This window comes from Bos indicus, chromosome 11 (assembly GCF_029378745.1).
Source record: "Bos indicus isolate NIAB-ARS_2022 breed Sahiwal x Tharparkar chromosome 11, NIAB-ARS_B.indTharparkar_mat_pri_1.0, whole genome shotgun sequence".
Lineage (NCBI taxonomy): Eukaryota > Metazoa > Chordata > Mammalia > Artiodactyla > Bovidae > Bos > Bos indicus.
Genome location: NC_091770.1, coordinates 73,551,910 through 73,565,080, shown reverse-complemented (window position 1 = coordinate 73,565,080; position 13,171 = coordinate 73,551,910). Strand labels below are relative to the sequence as shown.

The 13,171-nt window shown below is 40.2% G+C and overlaps 1 protein-coding gene across 12 annotated transcripts in view; it reads right to left on the bottom strand.

Moving 5' to 3' along the window:
• DTNB (dystrobrevin beta) overlaps nt 1–13,171 on the bottom strand; it is a 241,798-nt gene that overhangs the window by 192,940 nt on the left and 35,687 nt on the right. For all 12 annotated transcript variants that reach the window (XR_011569352.1, XM_070799016.1, XM_070799008.1 and 9 more), the window contains exons 3-4: nt 5,119–5,199; nt 1,533–1,746 (exon numbers count right to left, since the gene is read on the bottom strand). Coding sequence is in view for 11 of the 12 variants with exons in the window: in XM_070799016.1 (XP_070655117.1) it covers nt 1,533–1,746; nt 5,119–5,199 (295 nt within the window). In the remaining variant the exon portion in view is untranslated. The remainder of the gene's footprint in view (nt 1–1,532; nt 1,747–5,118; nt 5,200–13,171) is intronic.

Genomic DNA, 13,171 nt, shown 5'->3' with positions numbered 1-13,171 from the left:
CTTCCCTTTGGTCTTCCCATTCTCCCTCTGCTATATCTTCATTCTCCCTTCTCCTCTAATCTTTAGTCATAGTAGTTAACTTATCTGATATAATTATAGAATCAAAGTTTATAATCTCCGCTTTGTCATTTTTAAGTTGTCAGATGATTTTTATTCCAATACTTTGGCTACCTGATGGGAAGAGCTGACTCATTGGAAAAGACCCTGATGCTGGAAAAGATCGAGGGCAGGAGGAGAAGGGGACGACAGAGGATGAGATGGCTGGATGGCATCACTGACTCAATGGACACGGGTTTGGGTGGACTCCGGGACTTGGTGATGGACAGGGAGGCCTGGCGTGCTGCGGTTCATGGGGTCACAAAGAGTCGGACACGACTGAGCGACTGAACTGACAGACTGACTGATGGTCGTTATTTCTGACTTTAAAATACTGTCTCTTACATTGTGTTGCACGGCCCTGAACTGACGCCCTCAGCAAGTCAGTATCATGATAAGGTACTGTTTACTCACCACAGAACAACAGTTTTTACCAAGGTTTTTGAATCAGAAGAAGCATTCCTTGGACAGTGTAAAACTAAGCTACTGAATTCATTCATCTAAACTGCTTTAAGAAAATGGCACTAGAATTCTGGGACTCATATTTTAAGAATTCAAATTTCTTTTTAAAAAACTGTGATTAAATGGATGGAATATCTAATGTGATAACATCTTTAAAAATGTTGTGAATTTGGTGACTGCCTCTGTGTGACCTGGCCTTGACATCTGAATGGCTTTACCATTAATTCACAGAACCTTCAATATTATAAAGTGTAACTAACAGCATTCTACAAATACCTGAACTTGCTTTTCTACAGAGATAAAAATGAAGGAGAGAGAATGAACCCATCCAACCCAGATAGCTGACAGTATAGCAGGAATCAGCAACTAAATCCTTAGTTCCGAGAAAATAACCTCAGTGCTTCCATCATTTATGATTCTTTTTTATTCTTTATCATACAAACTTCATTCTCCACAAATACCAATATAACAACTCATTTCTGTTTTACTTTGGAGTATCTTTAGTTTTCTTCTATTGTTTGAAGGTTTAGAGCACAATGTTCTACATGGAAAAAAATTAAAATAGAATCCTAAACATAAATAAAGAGAAAGCAGGATACTATAGGCCAAGGGCAATTGTTATTTCATCATAAAGAAAAGTTAGCCTGGATGTCAGATAGAAAGCCTCATAATCAAATGTACAACTTGGCTATATTTCACTGGATACAGAACATCAATATTAAGGTATCTATGCTTTTACCAAACAATGTGTCTCAAGTGTTCTGACTCTCCCTAATGTTACAGAGGTTACTATGTGACATGCCACAGGACAGTAAGTCATTCTGGCACTGAACCAGTCTTTAGAAGGGACTTATACTAATTCATTTCCCTATTAACTGTGACTCTGAGTTGACAAGCCCTGGCAAGGCAGTGTGAAAGAAGAATGATTAGGAGAGAAATATTCTTAAGATGGAGTAAGCAGGGAAGGTACTAGCCTGTCATATGCAGCAATCATAAAGTTGAGAAGGAGGCTGATGGACTGCTCCACACTGATTTGGTGAGTGGAAGGAAGGCGCTTGTTCAGCTGGTAGTAGATGGATGAGATGACGGTCTCGAGGCGGGACACACTGATCTCAGTGCTATGGTCCAGTGTATTAAGGCCATTGTCTCGGAAGGCTTCAATCATGTTCCAGATATCAACAAGATGGACTAGAACACAAAGAAAAGAAGTTGTCAACAACTCCACAGTTTTAATTTATCAGAAAGCTATAAGAACTTTACATTTATTTATATTTAATAGAAGAGTGAAGGGTAGGGCTTCCCTGGTGGCTCAGTGCCAATGCGGGAGACACGGGTGGGATCCTTGGTCCTGGAGGATCCCACATGCTGTGGAGCAACTAAACCAGTGCACCACAACTTCTGAGTGTGCACTCCAGAGCCCAGGAGTCCCAACTACTGAACCCACATGCTACAGTTACTGAAGCCCACGCGCCCGAGGGCCCGTGCTCCGCACCAAGAGAAGCCACCGCAAGGAGAAGCCCTTGCACTGCAATGAGGGAGTAGCCCCTACTCTCTGCAACTAGAGAAAGCCCACGCAGCAATGAGGACCCAACACTGCCATAAATAAGTAAGTTTTAAAAAAGAATAGTGAGAATGGCAGAATATGTCACCCCAAAATATGTCACTTTGACCTATGGATTAGTTTGAGCTAAAGACACTTGAAAAACAGCAGATGCCAAAAAGGACACTCTGACCTCCCCCTTTCTTCCCCAAAGCAGAAATAAAAAGTCCCATGTGAACAATGCCCTCCCTATTTCAGGAGGAAAGAAACATCCTCATCACCAGAGGCAGTGAATTGAGTGTCAGAGAAATCTGTACTGACTTCACTAAAACAACTCTTGTCTTTAGTCTCTCGATATTTTATTTTTCCACAACTGCTACTCTTTGTTCAACTCAGTATATAAGCACTTAGTCCTACTCACTTCTTTTTTGCCTCCCCTTTGCTGCTTCAAAAATACACAATGCAAAATGTAACAGAACTTCAAAAAGACAAAGTCACAAGCTTTGTGGGAGACAGTAACATACTCCTCTTAGCAAGTGACAGAATAAACATATAAAAAGATAAGTACAGTCATAGACAAAGTTTACAACCAATAAAGTAGGCATAATTGACACCATATGAAGTCCTGCCCCAATGATCAGAAAATATGCTTTACTTTCAAGAATAAAAGGAATACGCATAAAAATTGACCTTAAAAAAATATTGACCTTACCCTGAGTCATAAAGCTAATCTCAATAAATGTTAAAGGATTAAAGTCATATAAACATTGTCCTCTGGTTAAAACAAAATTAAGTCAGATATCATTATCAAAAGAAAACTTTTAAAATAAGCCTTATCTTTAGAAATGAAGAACCATACTACTAGGAACTTCCTTAATCTGATTAAGGAGATCTACAAAAAACTGCAGCAAACATATTACTTAACAGTAAAATGTTGAAAGCCGTTTCTCTAATACTGAGAATGAGATAAAAACGCCCACTATCATCCTTCCTATTGTATTTCAGATCCTAAACCATATAAATATGCAGTAATTATCAGTACAAACATTGGAAATAAAGAAGTGTAACTCATTCAAATGACAAAATTATATACATTAAAAATCATAAAAACTCTATACATTTATCACTAAAATTAATATGTGAGTCTGGAATGACTGCTAGATACAAATCAAGATATGAAAGTCACTGCATTTCCACATACCAGTTACAGGTAATGAAATTTTAAAAACGTATAACAGAATTACACATCATCAAGAATTTAGGAATAAGTCCAATAAAGGATGTGTAGCATCTCTACCAAAATACCTATACCTAGCAGAAAATGAAAATCTAAATAAATGGAGGGATATACCATGTTTATAGAATAAAATCTCAACACTGGATATATAGCAATTCTCCCCAACTTGATCTACAGATTCAATGCAATCCCAAGAAAATCCCAAGTGCTATATATTAAAAGGATGAATTTTACCATATGTAAATTAAATTTTTAATTTTATAATTAAATTATGTTTTTAGTATAAATTAACGGATTCTAAAATTTGTGTGAAAATAAATGTAAAAAGCAATATGTCTCTATAGAACAAAGTAGGGCGACTTGTTCTACCTGATATTCAGAACATGCTATAAAGCTGTAACAATGATGACTGGTACAAGGATAGACAAATAGACCAATAGAACACAAGAGTCCAAAAGCAGATCCTCTCATATATGGACACAGCTATCAACATTCTGGTGCATTTCTCCTAATGAATATGAGAGAAAGATTTTTTTAGTAATGTAGAAACCGGATGGTCTCTTCAATAAACAGTGTAAGGTCAACTGAACATACATATGGAAAAAATTTGATTCCTACTTATACTCTCCACCCACAGAAAAATTTCAGGTGGATTGAAGAATCATATGTGACAACATAGAACTTCTAAAACCATGCATCTTTTGTTTATATTACTAATGCCATTAGCCTGGCTCAGCCCACACACAGACTAATGTGTTTCAAGAATTATAGGAAGAATTATAAAACTGGTAGTTGCCCTAGGACAGTGGTTTTCAAACTTTTTGACAACCCACAAAAATGTATTTTAATCAAAACACACATACACACACACTTCTAGATATATAAAAAACATGTTCCACAAAATGCCTTACTATATAAGTTATATTCTAGCTTTTTGCCCTTCTTCTTTCTCTCCATTACATGCTTTAAATTCTGGCTACAGTCCACCAAAACGGTTTCAGGAACCATTAACAGGTCACAACCCATAATTTGAAAAACAATGCTCTGGGAAATCCAGAGAAGAAACATGACTTTAATCTAGGATGGCATGGTAAACTCTTCAAAGAGAATTTTAAGCTAGAATTTCTGAGTAGGACTTAAAGCAGTGTAGAAGTATTTAGATACAAAGTGACTTATAATAAATGGCAAACAAAACCTAGACTAAAACAGATTTTCCCACTCTAAGGCTAATGATCTTTAGATTACACAAAACAGTTTTTCCTTAATACACACACAAACACATATATGAGAAAAGTACAATAATTCTAAATTAGTTCTCTGAACACAAATTAAGGATTTTATATGCCTGTGTATATACATATACACATACATATATTTATTTCATAAGTAGCAACTGTGGAAGCAACTGTTTATAGAAAAGGCTGATTTACAAAGTTCATTGTTATTATACCTTTATCAAAATATTAGCTTTTCATTCCCTCCAGAAACTGATAAATTGCATTAATTTTATATAAAACTTTTCACTAAAAACAGTGACAAGGAGAAATCAATTCTCCCATTTAAAGAATTAAGTAATCTCAAAGCTGGTTACCGTACTGAGTTTCTTAAATATTTTGAGGGACACCCAGAATAAATCAAGAAGTTCTTTCCATTATGAAGCTTACATTCTAATAAACACTTATGATAAAAAATAACTTAATTAACATTACAATATGACTAGAACACAGTATAAACCTTTACACTATCAAGAGCTCTATCATAGAAATGAGTAGAAATGACTTACGGTTGCATCGTTTTTGTACAAATCGTAATTTGCAAGCTGTTCTGTAAGTTGATAGTCGTATGACATCAAAATTCTGAGCACCTGAAAAAGGGCAAATAAAAAACCTTCAATTAGATTTACCATTTAATTTCCACACACTGGGGAAGTGACTATTCTATTGTGTTGGCACAGGCTATACATAACATGTCAAATAGGCCTTCTTTGGCTAAAACACAAGGTGGAGAAGAAGGGTTAAGAAACACTTCTGTGTGCCCACTCCATGCCAAGCACGACGTCAGCAGTTTTGCCTACATCAGTCTGTCTGCTAGTCTAGGAAAACTCTAGGGCAGGACCACTCATGATATGAGTGAATGAATTAAATATTCTGCAAAGTGAAAATCAGTGGTAGAGTAGGAAAGACCTCAGCCTAGAGTCAGGAAAGCTCAATTTCAGCCCCAGTCTGACCACCAACCTTGGACCATGACCGTGGCCGTGTTACATCCCTTCTTCTTGGCCTCACTGGCCCCATCTGAAAAATCAGGGAACTGGACCAGCTGATCTCTAAGGTCCCCTTCCATGTCTGAGGCAGACTGGGTTTTTCGAGAAAGGGCCATGCCAGTATTTCCAGACCACTGTTTTATGTGCTTCTAGTACACTGCCCCTCCCCAGCAAGAGCTAAAGATTATTTCCCTCCACCTGCATGTGAAGTCATGGTGACTGCCTCTACAAAGAGAGTGTGGCAGAGGAACACTGCCTGATTTCTGAAGGTGGGTGATAAACCTGGGACAGCTTGGCCCTGCTCTCACTCTCTGAGGATGCTTGGAAGCTGGACATCATTGCTGTAAAGAAGCCCAAAGTAGCTGGATGTGGAGAGACCACACAGAGATGCTGGTAGGCAGAGGAACCGAGTCCATCAGCTCAAAGTCAGCAGCAACTGCCAAACACGTGAGTGAGCAAGTCAAATGACCCAGCCTTGAGTCTGAGCCTCCAGCAGAGGCCTCAGGTTCATGCAGCAAAGTCAAGACATCAGCACTGGATGACGTTCTGTTTTCAGACCCCAAAAAAGATGTAAAATAAATGACTGTTCGGGGATAAGTGATATATAGCCAAAGTAACTAGAACAAAGCCTAAATTACATGAGGCTATGAATCAAACTTTGTTTGCATTTCAAAATTTGCTGTAAAAGTCTCCCTGAACGTTAAGCCCACTTCAAGGAACTCTGACCTCCAATGTGAGGTTTTGTTTTTTTTTTTTTTTCCATTCATACTGCCTTTGTAAGATCTGGCAGCAACTTTTGACTCAACAGAGGGAAAGGGAACTGTCATAAATTTTCTTCTTCTACCAATATTTACAGTCATCTCTCATTTCTGCTCATTCCACAGTATAGGAAAAAAAAAGAAGGATTTTTCCAGGTTTTTGGTGAATATACTTATTGACCAAAAATTGAAGCAAAGATTTCTTTTAATCTCATTTCAATCAACCTTTACCTTGATGTCACGATTAAAATTATTTCCTTCATCACCTGGCTCTCACAAAATTTCTATCCTTCTATACATACACCCCCACTCCAGTACTCTTGCCTGGAAAATCCCATGGACGGAGGAGCCTGGTAGGCTGAAGTCCATGGGGTCATTGAGAGTCGGACACGACTGAGCGGCTTCACTTTCACTTTCCACTTTCATGCATTGGAGAAGGAAATGGCAACCCACTCGAGTGTTCTTGCCTGGAGAATCCCAGGGATGGGGGAGCCTGGTGGGCTGCCGTCTATGGGGTCGCACAGGGTTGGACACGACTGAAGCGACGCAGCAGCAGCATACATACACCATTCAGTCCTGTTTTTTTAATATAACAGGTTTTTTGAAATAGAATTCACCCATTTAAAGTATTCAATTTAGTTGTACAACCATCACCACAGTTTTTAGACATTTTTCACTATTTCAAAAAGAAACCTCTTCCCCTTATGAGTCACTCTGCTTATTTCTTAATTGGGTTGTCTGTCTTTCATCACTGAGTTGTAAGAGTCCTTTAAATGTTATAGATATGAGTCCCTTATGAAACATATGATTTGCAAATTTTTCCTCCCATTCTGCGAGTAGTCATTTCACTTTCTTAGTCATATCCACTAGAGTACAGAAGTTTTTAACTTTGATTAATCCACTGTATCTACTCATTCTTTACTCACTCGCGCTTTTGGCGTCAAACCTGAGAAGGCGTTGCCTAATCTAAGTTCATGAAGATTTATATTAATACCTAAGTTTTTTCTAACCGTTTTATAGTTTTAGCTCTTATATTGAGGTCTATGACATATTTTCGGGGCTTTGTTGGTAGCTCAGCTGGTAAAGAATCCGGCTGCAGGGCAGGAGATGCCGGTTCAATTCCTAGGTCAGGAAGGTCCCCTGGAGGAGGGATAAGCTACCCACTCCAGGATCCTGGACTTCCCTGGTAGCTCAGATGGTAAAGAATCCACCTGCAATGCACAAGACCCCAGTTCAATTCCTGGGTCAGGAAGATCCCCTGGAGGAGGGCATGGTGACTCACGCCACTATTCTTGCCTGGAGAATCCCCATGGACAGAGGAGCCCGGCGGACCCTTGCAAAGAATCGGACACGACAGAGCGACTAAGCACATGACATATTTTTAGTTAATTTATTATGTGGCACGAGGCAGCAGTTCAAATTCATTCTTTCACATATAGATACCCACTTGTCCCACCACTATTGGTTCAAAAGACTATTCTTTCTTCATTAAATGGTCTTGGAATCCTTGTGAAAAATCAAGCGACCACAGGTGTATGGGTTTAATTTTGAACTTTCAATTCTATCCCATTGATGATATATCTATCCTTATGCCAGTACCACACAATCTGGATTATTATGGCTTTTGTACAATAGTTCTCAAATTCAGAAGTGTGAGTCTTCAAAATGTGCTCTTCTCTTTTGAAATCATTTTGGCTATTCTGGGTCCCTTGAATTTCCATATGAATTTTAGGACCAGCTGAATCCCTTTCTGTAAAGAAGCCAGTTTTTCATGAGAACCACAGTGAGGTCATGGATCCATTTAGGGAATATTGAAGTTTTACACTTCTATGTTGAAGTTATTCAGTCTGATTCTCTTTCACTCATTTAGTTTCTATGTTACTGTGGTTGTGCCGTGCTTAACCGCTCATTGTGTCCGACTCTTTGCAACGCTATGCACTGTACTCCACCAAGCTCCTCTGTCCGTGGGGATTCTCCAGGCAAGAATACTGAGGTGGGTCGCCATGCCTTCCCGACCCAGGGATCGAATCCATGTCTCCCTCATTGCAGGCAGATTCTTTACCATCTGAGCCACCAGGGAAGTCCAGGAATCCTGGAGTGAGTAGACTATCCCTTCTCCAGGGGACCTTCCCAACCCAGGAATCAAACCAGGGTCTCCTGCATTACAGGCAGATTTGTTACCAGCTGAGCTACCAGGGAAGCCCTTCTATGTTACTATCTCAGTCTAAATATTTTAAGTTGGAACCATTAAACATTAATTATTCAAAACCAAACCAATGATTTTAAGAAAGAATGCTGACAAATGTCCAAGGGCATTTAAGAAATAAACCATCATTAAATCACTGTAGCTAAGGCTGTATACTGTCACGCTGCTTATTTAACTTCTATGCAGAGTACATCATGAGAAATGCTGGGCTGGAAGAAGCACAAGCTGGAATCAGGATTGCTGGGAGAAATATCAATAACCTCAGATATGCAGATGACACCACCCTTATGGCAGAAAGTGAAGAACTAAAGAGCCTCTTGATGAAAGTGATACAGGAGAATGAAACAGTTGGCTTAAAGCTCAATATTCAGAAAACAGATCATGGCATCTGGTCCCATCACTTCATGGCAAATAGATGGGGGAACAGTGGAAACAGTGGCTGACTTTATTTTTCTGGGCTCCAAGATTGTTGCAGATGGTGATTACAGCCATGAAATTAAAAGACGCTTACTCCTTGAAAGGAAAGTTATGACCAGCCTAGACAGCATATTAAAAAGCAGAGACATTACTTTGTCAACAAAGGTCCATCTAGTCAAGGCTATGGTTTTTCCAGTGTTTTTCTCACATGAATGGATGTGAGAGTTGAAAGCTGAGCACTGAAGAATTGATGCTTTTGAACTGTGGTGTTGGAGAAGACTCTTGAGAGTCCCTTAGACTGCAAGGAGATCCAACCAGTCCATCCTAAAGGAGATCAGTCCTGTTTGTTCATTGGAAGGACTGATGTTGAAACTGAAACTCCAATACTTTGGCCACCTGATGCGAAGAGCTGACTCATTTGAAAAGACCGTGATACTGGGAAAGATTGAGGGCAGGAGGAGAAGAGGACAACAGAGGATGAGATGGCTGGATGGCATCACCAACTCAATGGACATGGGTTTGGGTGGACTCTGGGAGTTGGTGATGGACAGGGAGGCCTGGCGTGCTGCGGTTCATGGGGTCACAAAGAGTAGGACACAACTGAGAGACTGAACTGAACTGAAACATATGTTTTTATGAGAAACACTGAGAAAAAGGATGTTAACAGCTAGGAAAGGGAAGTTCCATCCCCAGCTGATCAAACAAAAGATTATTAATCTAATTGATCAGACTTTTGCAAGGCATTTATTAGGCCATGTTTGCTAGTGGAGAAGTAACTACAGTAAAAAAAAAAAAAAAAAAGTCAGTGTATCTGGTATAACTCACTCTCTTCAAACTCTTTCTCTAGTGCAGTTAGAATCAGATTAGTCACCACAAAAGATGAAATAAAGCAGATACCATGCAAGTCCAAAGCTAAATAGTTTCAGAAAACAGAAGACTCCAAATGCTTCAGTTTGCCAGAAATCACTATGCTAAAGTTTCAGGAACCAGTCAAGAGTTAAGTATCACTCTGCTTTCCTTTGCCAGTCTGATCCTTAAGAAAATACATCACTCTAAATGCAATAGGGGAAAATGTACAAATAGTAGTAGGGCTTCCCTGGGGGATCAGATGGTAAAGAATCTGCCTGCAATGTAGGAGTGAAAGTGAAAGTGAAGTCGTGTCCGACTCTTTGCAACCTCATGGGCGGTAGCCTGCACCAGGCTCCTCCATCCATGGGATTTTCTAGGCAAGAGTACTGGAGTGGGTTGCCATTTCCTTCTCCAGGGAATCTTCCTGACCCAGGGATTGAACCCAGGTCTCCCGCATTGTAGACAGACGCTTTACCATCTGAGCCACCAGGGAAGTCCTATGTAGGAGACTTGGGTTCAATCCCTGGGTTGGGAAGATCCCCTGGAGAAGGGAATGGCTACCCACTCCAGTATTCTTGCCTGGAGAATTCCATGGACAGAGGAGCCTGGAGGGCTACAGTCCACAGGATCCCAAAGAGTCAGACATGACTGAGCAACTAACCCTTTCACTTCACTTCATAGATAGCAGTGGGCTATTACAGAATTCAGAAATTTTAAGAATTTCTGGCCAGACTATCATTTCTTTAAAATTTAACAGCAGTCCAAATCCAAAAATAATTTCAAAAGGGATTTCCCAGGTAAGAACACTGGAGTGGGTTGCCATTTCCATTTCCAGGGCATCTTCTCAACCCAGGGATCAAACCCAGGTCTCCCGCATTGCAGGCAGATTCTTTACTGTCTGAGCCACAACTCAACAATTACAAGGGGTTCATAGACATTAACTATTATTTCATTAAATTGATGGTAGGTGCTTATGGAGAATAAATAGAAGGTAGTTATGAGGATATAATAGGTACCCAGGCTAGGTGCCAAGGAGAATGTGGGTTTGTCTGCCAAGACAAAGTGGGGAGGGGTGTCCCAGAGCTGTACAAAGGCTCAGGGGTGTGAAGGGACCATCTGGATGGCCGTACTGTGAGATGTGTGCTGGGGAGACCACCTGCATGCTCTTTGAAAGATAGCTAGCTATTCCATATGTCAGAAGGCATATCAATGGTTGTCCCTGACTTGTTAGGAGGGGGCACATTTGGGTCAACTGGAAATAGGCACAAGGGAACCTATCAATAACCTTAGAACTTCACTAAAATCTCACTATACTAATATTCAACAAATCAAGTACTCTAGCCTCCCATGTATTTCCCTTCTTCTGGAGCAGTCCAATCTTTCCTGATCTATATAACAAGAATCCACATCCACTAAGTATAGCCTTCGCTTTTTTAATACTTCCCCTATGTAAAGTGAAAGTGAAAGTTGCTCAGTCATGTCCAACTCTTTGCGACCCCATGGACTATACATGGACTTGTCCGGACCAGAATACTGGAGTGGGTAGCCTTTCCCTTCTCCAGGGGATCTTCCCAACCCAGGGATTGAACCCAGGTCTCCCACATTGCAGGCAGATTCTTTACCAGCTGAGCCACGAGGGAAGCCCAAGAATACTGGAGTGGGTAGCCCATCCCTTCTCCAGTGGATCTTCCCAACCTAGGAGTCAAACCAGGGTCTCCTGAATTAAATTCCTGATCAGAAAATACGTTAGCTTGGCAAATACAAAATAGAAAAAACCCGAGTGAAGAAATTTAAATGATGAGAATATCACTTTGGAAATTCTGAACTAGAAAGGATTCAGTTCAGTTACTCAGTCATGTCTGACTCTTTGAGATCCCATGGACTGCAGCATACCAGATTCCCTGTCCATCACCAACTCCCAGAGATTGCTCAAACTCATGTCCCATCAAGTCAGTGATGCCGTCCAGTGATTGAGTCCTCTGTGGTCCCCTTCTCCTCCCGCCCTCAATCCTTCCCAGCATCAGGTCTTTTCCAATGAGTTAGTTCTTCGCATCAGATGGCCAAAGTATTGGAGTTTCAGCTTTAGCATCAGTCCTTCCAATGAATATTCAGGACTGATTTCCTTTAGGATAGACTGGTTGGATCTCCCTGCTGTCCAAGGGACTCTCAAGAGTCTTCTCCAACACCACAGTTCAAAAGCATCAATTCTTCAGTGCTCAGCTTTCTTTATAGTCCAACTTTCATATACATATCCATACATAACTACTGGAAAACCATAGCTTTGACTAGATGGACCTTTGTTAGCAAAGTAATGTCTCTGATTTTTAATATGCTGTTTAGGTTAGTCATAGCTTTTCTTCCAAGGAGCAAGCATCTTTTAATTTCATGGCTGCAGTCACCATCTGTCTGCAGTGATTTTGGAACCCCAAAAAATAAAATCTGTCACTGTTTCCACTGTTTCCCCATCTATTTGCCATGAAGTGGTGGGACCAGATGTCATAATCTTAGAAAGAATTACTCTTCATTATTATTCATTTCAAGAATATTTCATTATAAGAAATACAATAAAATGTCATTTTAATATTATACTGATATCAGACAATGTTTCAAGTTCATCAAGAAATGGTACAGAGAGTCTTAACTAAATATCCAGGCAGAATTCTGGCCCCAATTAGAAAGCCCAGTGAAAGTCCTGGACAGACAGGAAACAAATGCGACACTGGATACCCAAGAGGCAGAGGAGAAAGATAGGGAAAGGACAGAAAGGATTAACCCTTCTTTGCACATTATGGCTCTACTTATTAATGAGAAATGGATATGGATGTTCTGGAGTATAATCAAATCCCAAGGAAAGCAAAGAGTCAAATGGAAGGGTTTTATTGTATTTGTCTGTATCAGAAGCCTACATCAAAATCCCCACAGGAGGAAGCTGGAATCTTCATTCCTAACAAATAAAATGTTAGGTTAGAGCAACACAGGATTATCTAACTCAATTTAAAGGTCTGCCTCGTGCACCTCTCAAATTTTATCTCACACTCTACTCCAATTAGTCTGGACTACATGTAATTACCCAAACAAGCCAGGGCCTCTCACCTCTGAGCCTCCATAGGCGATAATGTCCCAGCCCTTCCTTCACCACATATGGGGCTGACTCAGCCAGGACATCGCTTCCTCCCAGATTTCTTCCTGGACACCACTGGCTTCCCTCAACATGGCTCCTACTGCCCCATCATTCTTGGTTCCCTTTTCCAGGAAAACAAGATCCAAGAAGGCAGAGACCATGTTACCATTGTATTATTCATTACGATATGCCCCAAAGTAAGGCACGTGACTGCTGGTCAGGAGA